This window comes from Tupaia chinensis, unplaced genomic scaffold, assembly GCF_000334495.1.
Source record: "Tupaia chinensis unplaced genomic scaffold, TupChi_1.0 Scaffold000148_1, whole genome shotgun sequence".
NCBI lineage: Eukaryota > Metazoa > Chordata > Mammalia > Scandentia > Tupaiidae > Tupaia > Tupaia belangeri.
Window position 1 is genome coordinate 212,828 of NW_006159618.1, and position 19,581 is coordinate 232,408.

General features: G+C 37.0%; 1 protein-coding gene across 1 annotated transcript in view; it reads left to right on the forward strand.

Annotated features, from left to right (window-relative positions):
• TMTC2 (transmembrane O-mannosyltransferase targeting cadherins 2) overlaps nt 1–19,581 on the forward strand; it is a 339,285-nt gene that overhangs the window by 129,773 nt on the left and 189,931 nt on the right. Inside the window, exon 4 of the mRNA XM_006145516.2 lies at nt 5,754–5,868. Within this exon, the coding sequence (XP_006145578.1) occupies nt 5,754–5,868 (115 nt within the window). The remainder of the gene's footprint in view (nt 1–5,753; nt 5,869–19,581) is intronic.

Here is a 19,581-nt window from a genome sequence, read left to right on the forward strand (position 1 = left end):
GAAAAAAAAAAAAAAAGAAAAGGAAAGAAAAAAATTGACATGATGTGAAAAAGTTGATTGGGTAATGTAATTAAATTTTCAATTAATAAAAAACCCCATCAAATCAGCTACCCTGATTAATTCTATATATTATGTATATTGAAGTGAAATCATCCATTAGTCCCTTTGTACTTTTTATACTTTAATGTATTTAGCTTTAACTATATCTACATTAGTCTATTTTAAGTGGTTTCTCCACTATAATTTCACTTTTTTATCATTGAAACATAAATGAACTGTTCTTATTAAAAAATGCTATTTAGTTTACTCTGATAGGATTTTCAATTTTAGGTTATATTATATATGATAGATATATTAGTAAGGTTTTATATCTAGAGATATAAAACTAATAGAATATATATATAGAGAGAGAGAGAGACAGAGACAGAGACAGAGAGAGGTTTTTGCTATAGGACACGTGCGCTCACCAGACAGAGAGAGAGAGACAGAGAGACAGGAAGTGAGAAATCACCCCCCGGGGGGATGATCACGCCACAATCCCTTCTCCTTGATTCTCCTCTCGGGATCTTGGGCACGCACACACATGCGCCTGGCGTGAGTTTAAGCCACCAGGTCCAGGACTCGAACCACAGTCGCCTACATGGGAGTCTAATGACATAGCCATTATGCTAACTGCTGGTCCCAGAATATGTATATTGATATGTAAGAGGAGATTTATTGAGAGAATCTTTTCAGTGATTATGGTGTCCTAGAAGTCCCACAGTAGGCTATCAGCAACCTGGAGATCCTGGGATCCTGGTAGCCTGGCTCAGTCCAAATTTGAAGGCTTCAGAGGCAGGGAAGCCAGGGATGGAACTTGCAGCCTATGACCTGAGAACCCAGGATGGCGAGGAGTAATGTGCTGGTATGAGTCTTGGAGCCCAGAGGCAGGCTAGCCTTGAGTCCTGATGTCTAAGCCAACAGAAGGCTATTCCATTCTCTGGCCAAAGAGACTCATCCTTCTGTATTTGTTCTCATAGGGTGGGTGATGTTATTGATTGAATGGTACCCACAAACAGTTATCCCTCCTCCGCCACCCTGTCCCAGTTTACTCAGACTGACATGTTAATCCCCTCAGGAAACCCTTCCACACACACACCCAGAACAGATGTTACCAGATTTGTAATTAGTCCTTAGCCAAGTCAACACTCAAAAGCTAACCATCACAACACCTTTTTATTTTTATACAGGATCTTCACTTATGTTACCATTTATTGATAGCATTAATGCAGAAATCAATCACGTTTATATTTCAAAGTATGGAAATGGTGACAGCAGTTTTCACACCAAAAAAAAAAAAATGTATGACAATTTTAGTTGTCATTTTGGCAGCTCTTCAAAAAACTAAAATCTATTTTGGGAAACACAGACTTGAGAAACGGTTATTTAAGGAAGAAGCGATTTTGTGAGGGAATTGTATTTTAGTAGGATGAAATCCTCTGTGTCATTGGTTTTCAGACAAGGTCACCAGGGACACACCTGGATTCAAAGTTGCCTAATTACTCCTTGTACTGTGAGAAGAACCACCATAAATAATTCTGGGATATCTCATTATATGTCCTGTTAAGGGATTTTGACTTTAGGTGGGTGACTTGGGAGAGGGTCTAAGAAAGTAGGGGTTACCTCAGATTGGATGCTGGGAAGTCATTTATCCAGAGGAAGATGTTGAATGTTCTGTAGGTTATGGTGACCTTTCTCTTTTTGTGTTTAGACATAGTTAAGGACTGGTCTTTTTTTCTTTGATTTTTCATAGTCTTAGAGTAATTTTGTCAGAAGCTGGTGTTCTATAAGATTGTGTATATACAACAGAGGGAAGAATGGCCTGATAGTGGTAGTTACAGACTTCCAGGACTGTTGGCCCTTCTTTCTTAATGTCTGTCCATCTCTCCATCCTTTCCTTCCCTCCTCATCCTTAAGCAGTTAAAATTGTTTCTAAAATGTATGCTTAATTGGGGAATTTCCTTTTTCTGCCTCCAGGCACATAAGGGAGTAACTTAATCATAAGGATGTGAGAGATTTTCATTTTGGACAAAAAGCAAGAGGCTTAGTTTACATTGTGACTTTGCTATAGTTAATGTCAATGATTTTTAATTTCTAGGTTTTCTCCCTGAAATAGCCAGGCCCTCTGCTGCCCATCTGCTCTGTTGAAAACCACACTAATCCTGAGCCCTGGGTTACCAGAGTTATTTTCTGACTGGTCTCTCCAGTGCTCCTTTTGTTCCCTTACAGTGGGTACCTCCTCCATAGAGGAATCAAGAGTGATGTTTTGAAAATAGAAGTCACGGGCCAGCCTAGAGCTTAGCTGTTTAAGTGGCTGGATCCCACATGGCCAACTGTGCAGTTCCAATTCACATTGGTTTGAAAGACATGTCAGGAGTGTGTACATGCATACACAAATTCCCAAAACCAGAAATGGAGGAGAAGGGATTATGATGCATGACTGCTCACCAGGGAGGTGCTTTCTCACTTCTCTGTGTCTCTCTGCTGAGTGCACAAGCCTTTTATCAAAGTTTAAAAAAAAAGAAAAAAAAAAAAGTCATGTCACAAAGCTTTCTCACTGAATCTTCACCCACACATTGCAAATAAAATAACCTTCAGTCTTATGTGGCTCATCAGACCCTGCATGACCAAACCCCTGTCTGTTTTTGTGACTTCTTCCTGGCTTTCTCTCTCATTTTGGCCAAGCCAAAATCTCTTCTCTATTTCTCCTTTTGGGATTTGGATACACATGCTCATAAGCCCAGAGTGGTTTTAAAGTCATGGATCTGGGATTCAAATTGCACAGTCAATTATGTGGAATCCAGCCACCTTAACCACCACACTGCCAGCTGTACCAATTTGACATATTTTGCACTTTTATCTTTTCATTTAAGGATACAATTTTCTATGCATTTACAGTGCTAAAGACTAATTTATAATCTTTGAATGTTGGTTTGTGGTGAAAGACAGAAGTTGCTATGAAAATGTGAGATGGAGAGTAGAAAAGACTGAGAAGTAGCCTGCTGTGGACTGGAATTCTGTTGTAATACCTTATTATTTACTTAGCAAGTTCTTTAGTGCCTCCAAATCTGTTTCCGAATCTGTACAATGGGCACAGTATTTACATACAAGGTAGTGTCCATAGCTCAAATACCTGTCAAGTGTGTGGCATGGTATGTTGTGCTATTAGATGAGTTCAGTACCTTTCTTCTGTTTTCCATCTGAGGAAGAATGTGTATGTCTTCCTAAATATATTATAAATGATTGGTGTCCTCTGTAGATAGTGTAAGGGTATAAAGTGTGTTGTATCTATTATTCTTTTTTTTTTAAGATTTTTTTTGTTACAGGGCATGTGTATTCACTAGAGAGACAGAAAGTGAAAAATCACCTTCCACAGGGTATTGCCATGCCACAATCCCTTCTCCTCGATTCTTTTCTTTGTAATTTTGGTTGTGCACACACACACGCCTGGCATGATTTTTAAGCCATTGGCTTTGGGACTCAAACTGCACTCAACCATGTAGGAGTCCAGTAATGTAACTACTATACCACCTGCTGGTCCCTCTAATAATATTTCTGAAGGTAATACTTGACCATTGTACATTGTAAAGGATATCAATCACAGTAATATTACTGATAATAGTGTATTTATTAAGTCTTTGCCAGGTTTTGGACAATGCCTTAAACACCTTTATATATATGGAGTACTATGAAACATTTGTGGAAAATGGGATTAAAGTGCAAGTTTATAATGGTGAAGAAAAAAAAGTTGGTAGGTTTTGCCATAGGGCCTGTGCAATCACCAGGAAGAGTCAGAGAGAGGGAAAGTGAGAGATTCCCTCCCCCGCATTGGGGTGGCCATGTTACAGTTCCTTCTCCTTTCAGGATTTTAGGCACATATACACATGGAGCCCAATGTAATTTTCAAACCACTGGGTTTGGGACTTAAATTGCAGTTGACCATTTAGGTATCCAAGACCTTAACCACCACCCAACCTGCTGACTTGATGTGCATATTTTTTTTAAATTCACACAACATTATTTTCCTAATACACATTGTCCGTGAACCTTCTGAAGAACCCATATATTCATTTAATCCTCATAACAAAGTCCATGAGAAACGAGTTATTTCTCTACTTTACAGATGAGTAACCTAAAGCACAGGAGTATAAAATTATAACAGACACATGAGCAAATCTGGGATTGAGAGATTTTGCACCTTTTTAATGCCTTAAAAATTGATTCCTCAACCCCCCTTTCACTCTTCAGATAGTCAGTAATCACCCAAATGAATATACCTTAATACACATAACTCTTTTTCTTATCTCCATCTTCCTACTGGGGCATTCTGATTGCAGGACACAGCACCTCATCTCCTTTGGGGGTAGGGGAAAGAAAATGAAAGAAGCAGCCTAGTTGGAGGACTAAGTCTATCTGAGATCCATACTACATTGGCAGTTAATGATTCTCTACCATTTGATCTTTTAAATATTGAGAAACCACAATTATTGAGGGAGAAAATAAAGGATATGCAAAACATATATGAAATTTTTATCATGATTGTGTGTGAATATGCTCATTTTCTTAGAAGTGAACTTATTCATAAGAAGGGTTAAACAATTGTTATCTGAACATGCCATGTATAGCTAACTTTTTTTTAAAGAAATTTTTGCTATAGGACAAGTACACTCACCAGAAAGAGAAAGAGAGAGAGACAAAAAGAGAGAAATATCTCCTTGGGGGAGATAGCCATGCCTTAGTCCCTTCTCCTCCACTCTCCTCTTGGGATTTTGTGAATGTACACACACATGTCCAACATTAATTTTAAGCCGCTGTGTCCAGGACTTGAACTGAGGTTGACCATGTGGGAGTACAGAGCCTTAACCACCACACCACCCACCGGCCCCTATACTTAACTGTTTTTATTTTGTTCCTCCCCCTCACCCTGAGAGATTTTTGCTATAGGGTGTGTGTGCTTACCGGAGAACCAAAGAGAAATGGAGAGACAGGAAGTGAGAATTCACCCCCTAGAGGAGATGGCCATGCCACAATCCCTTCTCCTCCAGGGCTTTGAGGCATGCATGTACACGTACCCAGCGTGAGTTTTAAGCCACCAGGTCTGGAACTTGAACCACAGTCTACCATGTGGGAGTCCAACACCTTAACACCACTATGCCATGTGCTGCTTCCCAATACCTAACTGTTTTAAGAAGTAAAATATTTTTCTATTTTGATGCCTATTAATTTTTATATAGCTTCGATCTTGTTTAGTTTTTTTTATTTTATTTTTTGCTTTTCATCTCCAGATCTTTATGCCATTTATCAATTTTTTTCATGATTGAATGGAACTTTGTTTTAAAATGATTTCCTGCAATTTCTGGTCCAGGAAATATACAATAATTTCAGAACATGAAGACCCTTCCTGAAATTTGAAAGAGCACAAAGTCTTTGTAGGTGTACTTACGATAACATTGTTCTTGGCTTTATGATGAACTGTATATGTATATCAGCTTTGAAGCATAATAATTCCTTGAGTTTTTCTTTTTTTTTAAGGCTTTGATTGTATTTAATCTTCTGGTTTGATGAAACATTAAAGTATAAAGGAAATACATTTTCCTTCTTAAAAATATTTTATGAAGGTTTTCTCTCCCCATGGTACTTCCTGGTAGCCTGATATTATGTCATGTATAATTGGATTGACGCTCAGCCTGAATACTTCTTTTTCTTCTTGGCAGCATGGGGTAACCTTGGAAATGTTCTGAAGAGTCAGAGCAAAATTTCTGAAGCTGAAAGCGCCTATAGAAATGCTTTGTACTACCGCAGCAACATGGCTGACATGCTTTATAATTTGTGAGTATGTCTTGCTTTCCCTGGTTTGGTTCATCTCTGAAACCTGTGGTGAGAGGCACTATTGATTTAACTGCTGCAAATGGAGATGATGATAGCTGTTTTTCTGAAATATTCTTTTCATTAATCATGCCTCCAAGACTAGTAGGTAGGAGGTATTTATAATTTCTTTCTTTGTCACATTATCGATGTTCATGTGTATTTGTATTGATGTATTATTGCAGAATTTATTTTTGTATGAGCATGTCATACCACAAAAATTAGTTTAAATGCTTTTAATTTTTTTTTGGAGTCTGTTCCATTTATTCTGAGATGGGTTCATAAATTAAGGCTTTGTGTATGATACTTTCACAGTATTGATGCCCTGATTATTAATAATGATAGATACAGATCTCATTAAAAATTGCTTTTTAAGTATATGTAGAATATGTGCTGAACTCAGGAATTTAGTGAAGAAAATCATGGTAGCGATGGTAGTTCTGTTTCCTTTTCCTTTCCTTCATTCTCCTTTACTATTCCTTTTTCTCCTCAAAAATACTGATGATTATCAGCACAGTTTGGATAATGGGGTAATGATATTGAATAATGAATATTCATGTATATTGGAACAGAAAAATTCTTGAAAGGAAAATTTGGTTATGGTTAGGTTTTTTTTTTTTTTAACAAAACGTTCCATGGGGTACTCTATGGTATGAGTAGAGAAATGTAAACTAAATGCAAATCCTTTGTCTCATGTTTCTGAGAAGATTTTGTTTGTCAGTAGTAGAAGTCAAATTTAAAGTTGCTTAAACACAAACCAGAATACATTAGCTCTCATAAATGAGATTTCCTGGGGTTGACTAGATTTTTAGGTTCAGGTGTCTAGTTATGTTTCAGCAGTTTGTCTCCATCTTGTGGCTTTCGTTTGCTCCATTCTCTGTGGGAGAATTATTATCTATAATAATGGGAACATTGACTCCACCATCCTTATGCGTATCCTGCAGTCTCAGAAGGAAAGAGAACTGTTCTGGTTCTTGGTGTGTCATCCTGGAATAGAGTTTTTTGAATGACCTTTCTGGGGTCATGTGTCCTCTCTTGGATGAAACCCTGGGCAGCGTGTAAGAAGCCATGAAACAGCTCCATTGAGTTTACTTCTAGACTTTGAGTGGAGCCAAAGGCACCAGTTGCTTAGAGGAAAGTGACCAGTCTTAGGGAAAAGTAGATGCCTACTGCTTGTGTTTAATGAATATGGTATGTACTATTGACAGTGTCAAACTAATTTGTAAACTTTATATTTTTTAACCTGTATTTATGCTCTGGTTACCTAAATTCAGAAAATTTTGTGCTGCTAAGTCTTAAAACACAGATATAGATAGAAGGTAGGTAGGTAGGTATAGGTATAGGTAGGCAGGTAGAAAGAAAGAAAATATATTTTGCAATAGGGCACATGCGCTCATGGAGAGAGAGAGTGGGAAAGAAAGAGAGAAATCACCTTTCCTCCAGGAGGGATGGATGGCCATGTTCCTCTCAGGATTTGCGGCATGCAGGTAGACATGTCCAGCATGTTTTCCAAGCTGCCAATCTAGGACTTCACATACACAGCCAGCCATTATAGGATACAGCTACCATAATCAATATACCACTGGTTAGCCCCATAAATACTTTTTAAAAGTTAAAAAAAAAAAGTCTGGGGTATTGAAAAGCAGACAGCATGACCTCAAATTAATTTCTCATTCATACATTTATTCTCTTCAATCTGTAAGACTTTAACACAGATCTCAGTTTAGTGGCCTATGATCTGAAATAGGTCAGCAGATGTGTTTTATGATGACTTGCCGTGTTTATTTTTTCTTTTATTACTTTTTTCTTTATTACTTTATTTCTTTATTCCTTCCCATGGAACGCACTCTCTTCACTTTGTACCATCCCTTCTATCTGTCTCTGCTGTTTTTAGGCTTTCTCAAATATATTACCATCTTCTTCCCTCAGGTAATTTAAGCCTGTATCTTTTTTCTGTACGTGAGTGAAAATATTTAGATAGTCCTACAGAGGCTCATATGTTTGTCATCTGTTATGTTTCTGTATTATTGATGAGTAGTATTTTTATTTTATAATAAAATAAAATACTTCATCAGTTTAACAAATTTACACACACATTACATTTTATGCATCTGAAAGTGATATCTTTGAGGCCTCTTGCCTCATACTAAGAGATACCAGTGTTTTTTTTTTTTTTCCTTTTCATTCTCCATATATTTTGGGTAGAGAAATGAACAACTCATTGAACTTGTTTTTTTCCTACTCTTATCCACAGCCACTGGTTAAATGTTATTTACTTCTTGATGATACTGTTGTTGGCCCAAGGTTGAAAGAATAGGAAAATGTTTTATCTAAGCTTATGTTTGCTGAGGAAAAAATTAATCAATTAGAGAGTTGTACTTTATATGTAACTTAAAAGCTGAATTATATAGCATCTGTGAATACATACAGAAACTATGAAAGCATATGGATACACCTCCCCAAACTCTGGTGAAAAAGCCTTGCTGAAGAGGTGGTTATTAGCAAAATCAGTCTTTTCTTCCTAACTTCTTCCTAAGAAACAGGATCTATAGAAGTGCTCTAGATAGTTCCAGAAGATTTTTATCAATAAGACAGGCTTTTAAACCATAGTTAACTATTGGCTTAGAGGAGAGGCTTAAATTCCACGAGAAATGTTGGCAATGATTTGGAAGCATTGGATTATGTAACCCACATGGTTTACAATATTCAGATAATTTACTGTATTTTGACATAGATGAATTCTTCAGTGATTTTTAAATCAAATATTAACAAAATGTATGAAGATAGATCTTTTATAATTCATAATATAAAAATGTTTGCTATTAGGACCAGCACGTGGTATGGTGATTAAGGCGTTGTACTCCCACATGACCAACCGTGTTTTGAGTCCTGTTTTTGGTGACTTGAAAATCATGCTGCTCACCAGTGTGCTCATGCCAGTACAAGGAATGTGAGGCTTTATCTGAAGTTTAATGAACATTGAACATTGCCATACAATATTATAAAAATTTGAGGACAGTTTTTTTTTGGGAATGGTATCAAGTAAATCCAAGAGGTGCATACAAAAAGGAGTTTATGCCCTTTTTATAAAATGATGAAATAATTTCAGTTTATTCTTTTTTTATTTTTTTAAGAGGTTTTTGCTATAGGGCGCGTGTGCTCGCCAGACAGACAGAGAGAGACAGAGAGACAGAAAGTGAGAAATCACACCCCCAGGGGGGATGGCCACGCTGCAATCCCTTCTCCTCCATTCTCCTCTCGGGATCTTGGGCATGCATGCATACATGCCCGGAGTTTTAAGCCACTGGGCCCGGGACGCGAACCATGCTTGACTACATGGGAGTCCAGTGACATAGCCATTACGCTAACTGCTGGTCCCAGTTTATTATTTTCTCAGTAGCAGCAGCAATTGCTTGAATTCTATGTTCCAAACACTCTTATTTTTTTACATACGTTGTTACAGTTGTCTTCAAATAAAGTCTACGAAATGAGGGATGTAAAATACACAGGTAATTTCTCTAAAGTCACAATAAGTAGAGGAACTAATATTGAAACTCAGATATTCTGACTCTATATCCATGCAGCAATGATATTTGTATTCAAGTTGGTCTTGAAAAAAATAAACAAAAACAAAGGAAAATCTCTATATATATGTGTCAAGAACCCCCAAGTAAATTTAATTGAAATGACCTTTACATGTAGAAATAAAATATTTGAGAGCCCAGCAGTTAAAGTAATGGCTATGTCGCTGGACTCCCATGTAGTCAACAGTGATTCGAGTCCTGGGCCTGGTGGCTTAAAATCATGCTGGGCACGTGTGTGTGTGTATATGTGTGTGTCCAAGATCCCGAGAGGAGAATAGAGGAGAAGGGATTGTGGCGTGGCCATCCCCCCAGGGGGTGATTTCTCGCTTTCTGTCTCTCTGTCTCTCTCTTTCTTTCTGGCAAGTGCACATGCACTATAACAAAAACCACTCAAAAAAAAAAAAAAAAGAAAATATTTGAAAATCTGATACTATAAGTTAATTTTTTTTAATTCTTTTTTTTTGCTATAGGGCACGTGCACTCTCCAGAAACGTAGAGAGAGACAGATAGAAAACAGAAATCACCCCCCCAGGGACATAGCCACGCCGCAGTCCCTTCTCCTCCATTCTCCTCTTGGGATCTTAGGTACACACACATGCATGCAGCATGAGTTTAAGCCACCTGGTCTGGGATTTGAACCGTGGTCGACTACATGGGAGTCCAGCGACATAGCCATTATACCAACTGCTGATCCCACTAAAGGTTAATATTTATAGCAATTATTGAATTTACTGTCATGGTATTGGGTTTTGTTAGAAAAGTTATCATAGAGATTACACACCTGTGGTAAGAGTTGTTTTCAAGAAGTGCTGCAGAAAGCATATTAACAGTCTAAATTTATTAATTCTTTCAACCCATGCTATGGACAGTGATCATATAATATGAAATTTAAGATAGTACTTAATTCTACTCTTAATAGGATTAGATATTTGGCACTTATTGCACAGCCTTATTGTCTGTCTTTTACTCATATTGTCAAATTTACTAAAATCCAATACTCCGTAAAAGAATTGTTTTAAGGCTAAGTTTAACAGATCTGTATTACACTATTGGGTTTTCATTTCAAGTATAATGAGTTTTCATATACAAAGCAGGTGAGCCTTTGCTAAATAATTTATACTGTTAAATTCTATAAATACATAGTCAACTTTCAACCTTTTAACTGCATCCATACATTGTGATCTGAAATTTAATTGACTTGTAGGCTAAAATATAGTCAGTGAGCTTTCATTATTGTTACAGATTTGTCCCAGACAGTCTGGCCAATGATAGTTAAACAGGTAATTCAATAGAAATGGAATATTTCATTAAGAATTGGATTTCAAAATGCAGATAATAAATTTAATGTGGTATAGTCAATTTTTGATTATCTTACATGATGGAGGAACCATTGCTGTGGATAATAGAGATTTTATTACTGTAAGTTACTTGTTTCTTATTTTATAGGAACCTAAATAAATTCAGTCCAGGAGGCTAGGAAAGGAGCTAGAGAATAAACTGATGAATTTAAGGAAAGTAAAAAGAAGATATTAATGAATTTGAATATGAAGGAACAATGGGAAGTAATACGTAAATTTACGGCCTTGTTTGCTGAATTAATGAGCAATAACTTCTGTCAACAGTAATATAGAATAGAATCGAAAATTTCAACTCTAAAGCATTGACAATGAGACAGGGTCTGTAGCTTTATATATAGAAGCTAAAATAATGATATATATATATATATAAAGTATAATAATGTAATTTGGGAGGTAATATATAAATGATCGATTTTGGCCTATGTAGAGGTAAGTGATCTGAATAAAAAATTTCAAATTGGAAAAATTTGAAAACTATCTTACAATAGCCTCTTATTATGAAACCAAGTAAAGGCATTTCACAAGTGATTTCTGTCAAAGCTTCAATGAAGTGATCATTCCTGCAGCAATTAAACTTCTCATTTATTTTTATAAAGCTAAATAAAACTGATAGCAAAATGTCTTACTAAATTTAACACAAACACTTAAACAAACCTGAAAACCACAAGAAAAAATAAGTAAGCAAGAACAAAATAAAACTCAAAACATGCCAGTTACACTTATGAATATAAATGTAGATACATTCTGAAATTAACACCATGAATTCAGCAGCATATCACTGTTTAAACACCATGGTCAGATGGGACTTAGTCTAAGATATGTGAGATATTTATTATTATAATTAAATGACTATATTTTATAAATTTAAAAAGTTAAAGGAGGGAAAAATATCATCATCTCTAGAAATTCCAAGAGAGCATTGAATTTGTTTCTGTCTTAGTAAATAAGACTTACTCATTGTCTCACAGGTCTGGAAACTAGAAGTCCAAAATCATGGTGTCAGCGGGTCCATGCTCCCTCTGAAACTTGTAAGAAAATCCTTGTCTCTGGTGGTTTGATGGCAGCAGATAGCATAGTGGTTAAGACACTGGACTCTCAAATGGCTAATTGTGGTTCAAGTCCTAGACCAGACAGCTTTAAAATCACACTGGGTGCTTGTTCGTGTGTGCTCAAAATGCCCAAGAGGAACATGGAGGAAAGGGGACTGTGGTATACCATCCCCCCAGGGGTGATCTCTCACTTTCCCTCTCTCTGTCTTTCTCCAGCAAGTGCATGCACCCTACAGCAAAAACCTAAAAAAAGATAAAGAAAAAAAAATACGACTCAAAAATAAACTGGAAATACTTCTATAGCATAACAAAGAACCCTTGTTGAAAACCAGCAGCAGTACTATATTTAATGTTGAAGCATAATGGCCAATTCCACTTATATTCAGCTTCTTAGGTTGTTGTAAATTCCTTGGCATTACATCCCTTATAGCTAGAGCACTTCTAAGTGTGTGTGTTAATTTTATAAATGGGCTATGAAATCTATTTCAGAGCATGAAAGAGTCCATTCTTTTGATAAGACTAGTAATGGCACTAGGTAACCAAAATTTCTTAAATAGCATAATAAGTACAAAGGGTCCTCAAAAGCTATTGGAGAATGTGTATTATGAAAAATTTATGCATGGACTTTAAAACTGTTTTTCCCCCAAATAAGCTCATACTTTAATTTTCTCATGACTTTTTGAAGCCCCCCCCCATATATTTTGTTAATTATCACTGAACAGTTCTGGCCTATAAAGAGAATTCTTAAAACAGAGTCTATTATTACATTTTAAAAACAATTTTAAAAGCAAGGATTAGCAGATGACCTAACGGTTACATTTCTGGACTCCCACATACTTTATTGTAGTTCAAGTCCTGGACCTGGTGGCTTAAAACTCACGCGAGGTACGTGCGTGTGTGTGTGTGTGTGTGTGTGTGTGTGTGTGCCTAAAATTCCAAGAGGAGAATGGAGGAGAAGGGATTGTGGGGTGGCCGTCTCCCTGGGGGATGATTTCTCACTTTCTGTCTCTGTCTCTCTGTATGTCTCTGGTGAGCCAACATGCCCTATAGCAAAACTTTCTTTAAAAAAAAATTCAAAAACAAGTATTTTTTATTATGTTTGGCTCTTGTATTAGTTTTCCAGAGCTGCTGTAACAAATTACCACTAGTTGAGTGGGATAAAATGATAGAAATTCCTTGTCTCATGGGTCTGGAAGCTGGAAGTATAAAACCATGATGTCCGTGGGTCTATGCTCCCTTGAAACCTGTAGGGACATCCTTGGCTCTGGTGGTTCATGGCAGTCTGTGGCATCTCTGAGCTTGCAGCCTCATAATTCCAGTCTTGTTCTTTGCTGTCACGTGGTGGAGGTCTTGTGTGTCTCTGTCCTCTTATAGCTACCATCTGACAAGGATACCAGGCATCTCATATTAGGGGCAAACCCATATTAATTAATTACTTCTATAATGATTCTGTTTCCAAATAAGGTCACATTCTGAGATACTAAGGGTTAGAAATTTACCATATGTGGGAACCAGCAATTAGCGTAATGGCTATGTCGCTGGACTCCCACGTAGTCGACCGCGGTTCGCGTCCCGGACCCGGTGGCTTAAAACTCACGCCGGGCATGTGTGCGTGCGTGCCCAAGATCCCGAGAGGAGAATGGAGGAGAAGGGATTGCGGTGTGACCATCCCCCCTGGGGGGTGATTTCTCGCTTTCTGTCTCTATGTCTCTGTCTGTCTGTCTGGCGAGCGCACACGCCCTATAGTGAAAAATCTCTCCAAAAAAAAAAAAAAAAAAAAGAAATTTACCATATGTTATTTTTTAGGCAGGCCATCTCTTTTCCCTTTAGGAGCTTCAGTTTGAGAAAGGACCCAAATAGATTTTTAATATGGCGAAGGCATCGGGCAGGTAAAAGACTCCTTTAAGAAGCTAAAAAATCTTGCCAGAATTTCTATCGTTTATCTTATGCCAAGACATAAGTAATTTAGGAAAATACAGCAGTGATGGGAAAGTGGGGTGCTGAGTGCTCACCATTGGGTATAAGAGATTCGATCACTTACGGCAGGTTTTGGGAGCCTTTGGGAGGTTAGAAGGGTCAGAGATTAGTAGGGCTACTTGGTAGAGTTAAAAAGCAGAGCTTGGCTCTGAGAATGAAAATATAAGGAAAAAAGATTCTCTGCCAAATGCTTAGAGTTCAGGACAGGGTTTCCTGTCATGTTCTGGAGGTAAAGGGGGCAAGACAGAGAGTACCCAGGGATTCCAATTAAGCAGATTGGGTTCCCAAAATAAAGAACTTGGAAGAGACGATGAGACAGGAGTGCCCGGAAGTGCTTGCATGTCTGACATGACATGAATGAGACTGGGAGATTTTGTTCTAATTTAATTGACTTGGGGTCAGCTAGCACTCTGAATGCACAGCTCAGCTGGCCCTTTACTGATTACTTGCGTAAGGCAGGACAGTTGGCAGGTACCTACCAATTCATGGGGCAAGGACAAGGCCTAACACCGGTCACATTACTTTTGTTTTGTTTCAGTGGATAGCCTTTATCACACAATTAATACAAAAATACTGTCTTGTGGAACATTCAAATAATAAAGAATATGGACTAAAACACAGAAGTCCTAGGTTTGCAGGTTGCATAGTGCTTAAGGTGCAGAACTTTCAAATGATTGACAACAGTTCCAGTTCCAGATTTGGCAGCTTGAAACTCACACTGGGTGCGTGTGCATGTGTGCCCAAAATGGAGGATAAGGGATTGCAGCATAGCCATCCAACCTGGGAATTAATTTCTCATTTCCTCTCTCTCTGTCGCTTTCTCTCCAGTGAGTGCACATGCCCTATGGCTAACCCTTAAAAACAAAACAAAACAGGGACCAGCGGTTAGTGTAATGGCTATGTCGCTGGACTCCCACATAGTCGACCGCGGTTCACGTCCTGGACCCAGTGGCTTAAACTCACACCAGGCGTGTGTGCATGCGTGCCCAAGCTCCTGAGAGGAGAATGGAGGAGAAGGGATTGCGGCGTGACCATCCCCCCTGGGGGGTGATTTCTCGCTTTCTATCTCTCTGTCTGTCTCTGTCTGTCTGGCGAGTGCACGCACCCTATAGCAAAAACCTCTAAAAAAAAAAGAATCCAAATAATAGTAATAATAAAAAATATACAGAAGTCCTTTTCATGTTCTCTTCCTCTAGTTTGTAGATTCTGCCAGGTTTTTGTAAGAATGTATACATGTAGTCAGACATATACATTTTATAGATTTCATTTTCCATGTAGATGCATCACTACTCTTTACTATTTTATGTAGATGCACGTATGTCCTAATTTGTAAAACTGCCCCCCTTTGATTAACATTAATTCATTTATATTGGAGCTATTACATGAGTAGCATTAATGAATGCCCAGTGGGATGATTTCAAAACTATATGGCTTCATATTCCATTTCCCTAATTACAAGTGGAATTGAGTAATTTTTCTTATGTTTATTGGCTCTTTGCAATTTTCATGGGAGTTAACTGTTCATATTTCTTGTGTAGTTTTCTATTGAACATTCTCTTTTCTTACTGATTTGTGGGGTTGAAACTCAAATGCTTCTCTTGGTTGTATGCCCACAGACATCTATTTTACATAAATTTCCTTAGTTTTGTACATCTTTGTACTTTTCTTCTAACCTTTTTTTGTATATAACTTTAATATTTATAATTATTAATAAGTCCTTTGTCTTTTCTATCTCTATGAAGAAAACCATTTGCAGCCTAACAATAAAAATTGTTTTTTAAAAATATTTTTAGATTATTTTTGCTGTCTTTGTTTAGACCATTAATCTACCCTGGACTTTTTTCCAAATGAAACTAATTTTCTCATCATCATTTATGGGATATTTGCTAGTCACCTAGAGTAAATTCTTATGTGGGATCCGCCCATGGCGTAGTGAAGGCACAGGGCCAACTGTGTAGTTCTCAAGTTCTGGTCCCAGCGGTTTGAGAAACATACTGGGCACGTGTGTGTGCCTGACCAAAAATCCCAAGAAGAGAATGAAGGAAAAGTCATTGTGGCATGGCCATCACCCCTGGGGAGTGTTTTCTCATTTTCTCTCTCTCTCTTTGCAGAGCACACATGCCTTATAGCAAGTTAAAAAGAAAAATGTTATGTAAACATTGGTTCACTCTGATCCATAGCTAGTCTATGCCAAGAGCATGTTGCTCTGTTCACTCTAACTTGTAGTAAATTAATACTTTAAAAGGAAAGTTTTCCATTCTTGTTTCCTACACTTCTTGATTATCCCTGTGTGTTTTATCCTTAATGTGAATTTGATCAGAGACTTTTAAAATTGCATTAGAAATCCACTTGGGATTTTGAGTGGTTTTCAGTGACTATTAAGTAATCAGAACTGACATTTTTTTTTACTCTTGAATTTTCCCTTCTGTATGTGCATGTCTACATTTTTTTCAATTTAAAAGTTTTCCTTTAATAAATTTTTTAGAATTTTTGTTCACAAAGGTCATACTTCATGGTAATTTATTCTTAATGCTTTAAAAAATGCTAATGTGAATTGGATTTTTTTCTGTTATTATATCTTAAATTGATTATTCCTAACTGTTTAGATTTTATTGTCAAAATTTATCTGATTGCAAATTTTTTGTTGTTGATGTCCTATCATATATTTGATTTTAGCCAAAGTTTCTTTCTTGAAATTTTCCCCAATAATCCATATTCTTGATGTCAGTAAGCCTCTGTATATATGTGTTTTTTCCTGCACTGTTTTCTCTTTTTCTTTTCCCTTCCGACCTGTTTCCACCTTAACCTTTACCTTTTTTTGTGTGGCTAATATCTATACAACCTTTATTTCTAAGCTTAAGGGACATTTTCCTGGGGTGATTTCTAAACATTTCTTTTGCTTTCACTGTTGGAAAGTAGGTACCCTTCCCACATTTCACAGAACAACTAATACTTTTCTCTTGATATTCTGAATAATATTTGTATTTGTGAAACCATGCTCCCCTTAATTATACTGCGTCCTCTTCAAGGGATGCTTAGGTACCATTCTGTCCCTACAACTGAGCATATTACCAGACATACAGACTTTACCATATGTATTTGTTGATTAATAGACTGATGAATTAATATACTAATGAGTTAAACCCTGCATTTGTTTAATAACCTACTAGATTAATTAATGAGCTGATAATCAACTAAGGAACAATCAAATGAATGAAAAGGTGTCAACAAACTCAGGGGTTTTGATTCCATGTCTACAATTATGTCCATTGTATTATCTGATCACCTGCTTTCTAGCTTGTGATATTGACAGTGGTCACTTACTTGATTCTCATTGTTGATTGATTCCACAGCTTTTAAAAATTATATAAATTTATGAAAACAATCATTGTCCATAAAGCCTTGTAAAATAAGGCCAAGTAAAATTCCTTGCTGGATGCTATGGTTGTTGCATTATATCAATGTGGGATAAATATTCTGGAATATATCCTCAAAACTTTAGGGTCAAAAGATTGAGTTCTTGAGCTAGCCGTTAGCTTTCTCCTCTCTCTCTCTCTCTCTCTCTCTCTCTCTCTCTCTCTGTCAGTGTATGTGCCTTCTGGAAAGTTTTTTTTTTTTTTTTTTTTTTTTTAAACTTAGAGATCTCCAGGCTGGCAAATGATGTCATGATTAAGGTGCTGGACTCCCACAAGGCTGACTATGGCTCAAGGCCCACTTGTTTTCTCACTTTCTCCTTCTCTTGTTCTCTCTCACTGTCTCTTTGGTCAAATTAAAAAATAATAATATATAATAATAACAAATAAAATTAGATAAAGAAATAATTTTTAAAATTTAGTCTTTTCTTTCATCAAACATTGGAAATATTTTTTAATTATGAAGATAATGAGAAGAATTTTTTTTTTCAGAAATTGGTAAGAGAATGGATAAATTACTTATTTGGACAACCACCCAAGGGGCATCTTAACAAAACAAATTCCAATAGCTAAATTTGTTAATCAGGACAAATTAAGTAGTAAATAATGAAATATATACTTCTATTCTGATTTATTATAATTGAGGTGTGTGGAAAAAACATATCAATTCGTTTTACTTTTCTGCCTCACAGCACAGATCACTTTTGTAATCCCAAAATGTCTGAGTGTGCTTTACCAGTGAGTAAGCAGCAGACACCAGCTGGGTGTCCTTCAGTTCAGTTCAATTCTGGTATTCTACTTGGAGACAGAATGAGATCACAAGATTGAGGGTTCAGTTTCCAAGACCGCTACCCTTCAGATGCCAGTTGCAAGCCCCAGATTGTTTTATGTGTACTTCTGACTGACCTGTTATAAATGAGAGTTTCTACACCCCCTCCCCTTTCTGGGTTAGAATAATTTGTTGACATGACTCGAGACTCAGGAAGACACCTACATTCCACAGTTCTATATAAAGTATATTTAAAAAGATGCAGATGAAGAGTTCCAAAGGATAAACCATGTAGGTAGGAGTGCAGAGCTTCAGTGCCCTCTCTGAGTGCCCCTCTCCTGACAGTTCCATGGCTATCCACAAACTCTCCAAACTATGTTTTTGGATTTCTATAGACTTCACTTCATAAGCATAAAATACTCATAGACCAGGTGGGGAGAGCAAGGCTTCTCTTTTCAGATTGTTGGCCTCTGTGAGACATTCCTTCCTCCTAGCTATAGGCAAGACCTCTTTGGAATGAGTACTAAAATAGGGGGGTGGATATTAGAGTTTGTAAGCCATGTCTTATGGTAAGTTTCTGTGGCCTGTCTTCAAGAGGTTCAGTAACCAAGGATCAAGCTTCAGGAACCAAGCCCAAAACTTGCCAGCCAGGAACTGTGGACCAAATCCCCCAAATTTATGTTATGATATCACAAGATGATAGAATGTTTTATAGTTCTTAAAAGATCAGTAGCTCCTTTAAAAACCACCTTGAGCTATAAATGGCTGTACAACTGACTTGTTCACAGAAACACATTGTTCACATTTGTCTTTTAATAATTTTGACTGTAGTTTTGCTAAGTTACTGTAACATTCTGCCTACAGAACAAATAGATTGAATAAGTATCTATATCTACCCTTTACTGGGAACTTTTTTTAAAGTAAAAGTTAGTGATCATTTGAAACTAAGGCAAATTGACCATACTTAATGATTTTATTAACCAGAGATGCCTTTATGCAATAAATTCTTGAATATATTTTAACATTAAATTATCCATTCTTGAGTTTAGCCAAGATATACTGTATTCTAGAAATTTAGCTTAGTTTGCTTTGTCAAGATGCCAGATGTGGATTAAGGCAAGAGAATTACTATATAATGACTTGGACTTCTGTAGGATGGTAGAGGGGAAGTAAGAAATGATTCTGTGAGAAAGCTGGAGTTAAACTACATCCAGGTCAATTAAAAAATAAGGCACAAGGGTCTGACTTGGTAGCACAGTGGTAATGCACTACTTCAGTAGTGCCGTTTCCTTGTCCCCATGGACCCGTGCTTGCTGGGTGTGCGCACCAATGAGCCTGATTGGCTGGATGGCTGGGATCAGGGAAAACCTGGTGTAAATCTCTGTGGAAGATGTTTGTCTTCCTAGCCCCCATCACTCACCATCATGAAATAAATAAAATTTAAAAATACACACACACACATTTGTACACACACACACACACACACATATATATATATATATATATATATATATATATATATCACAA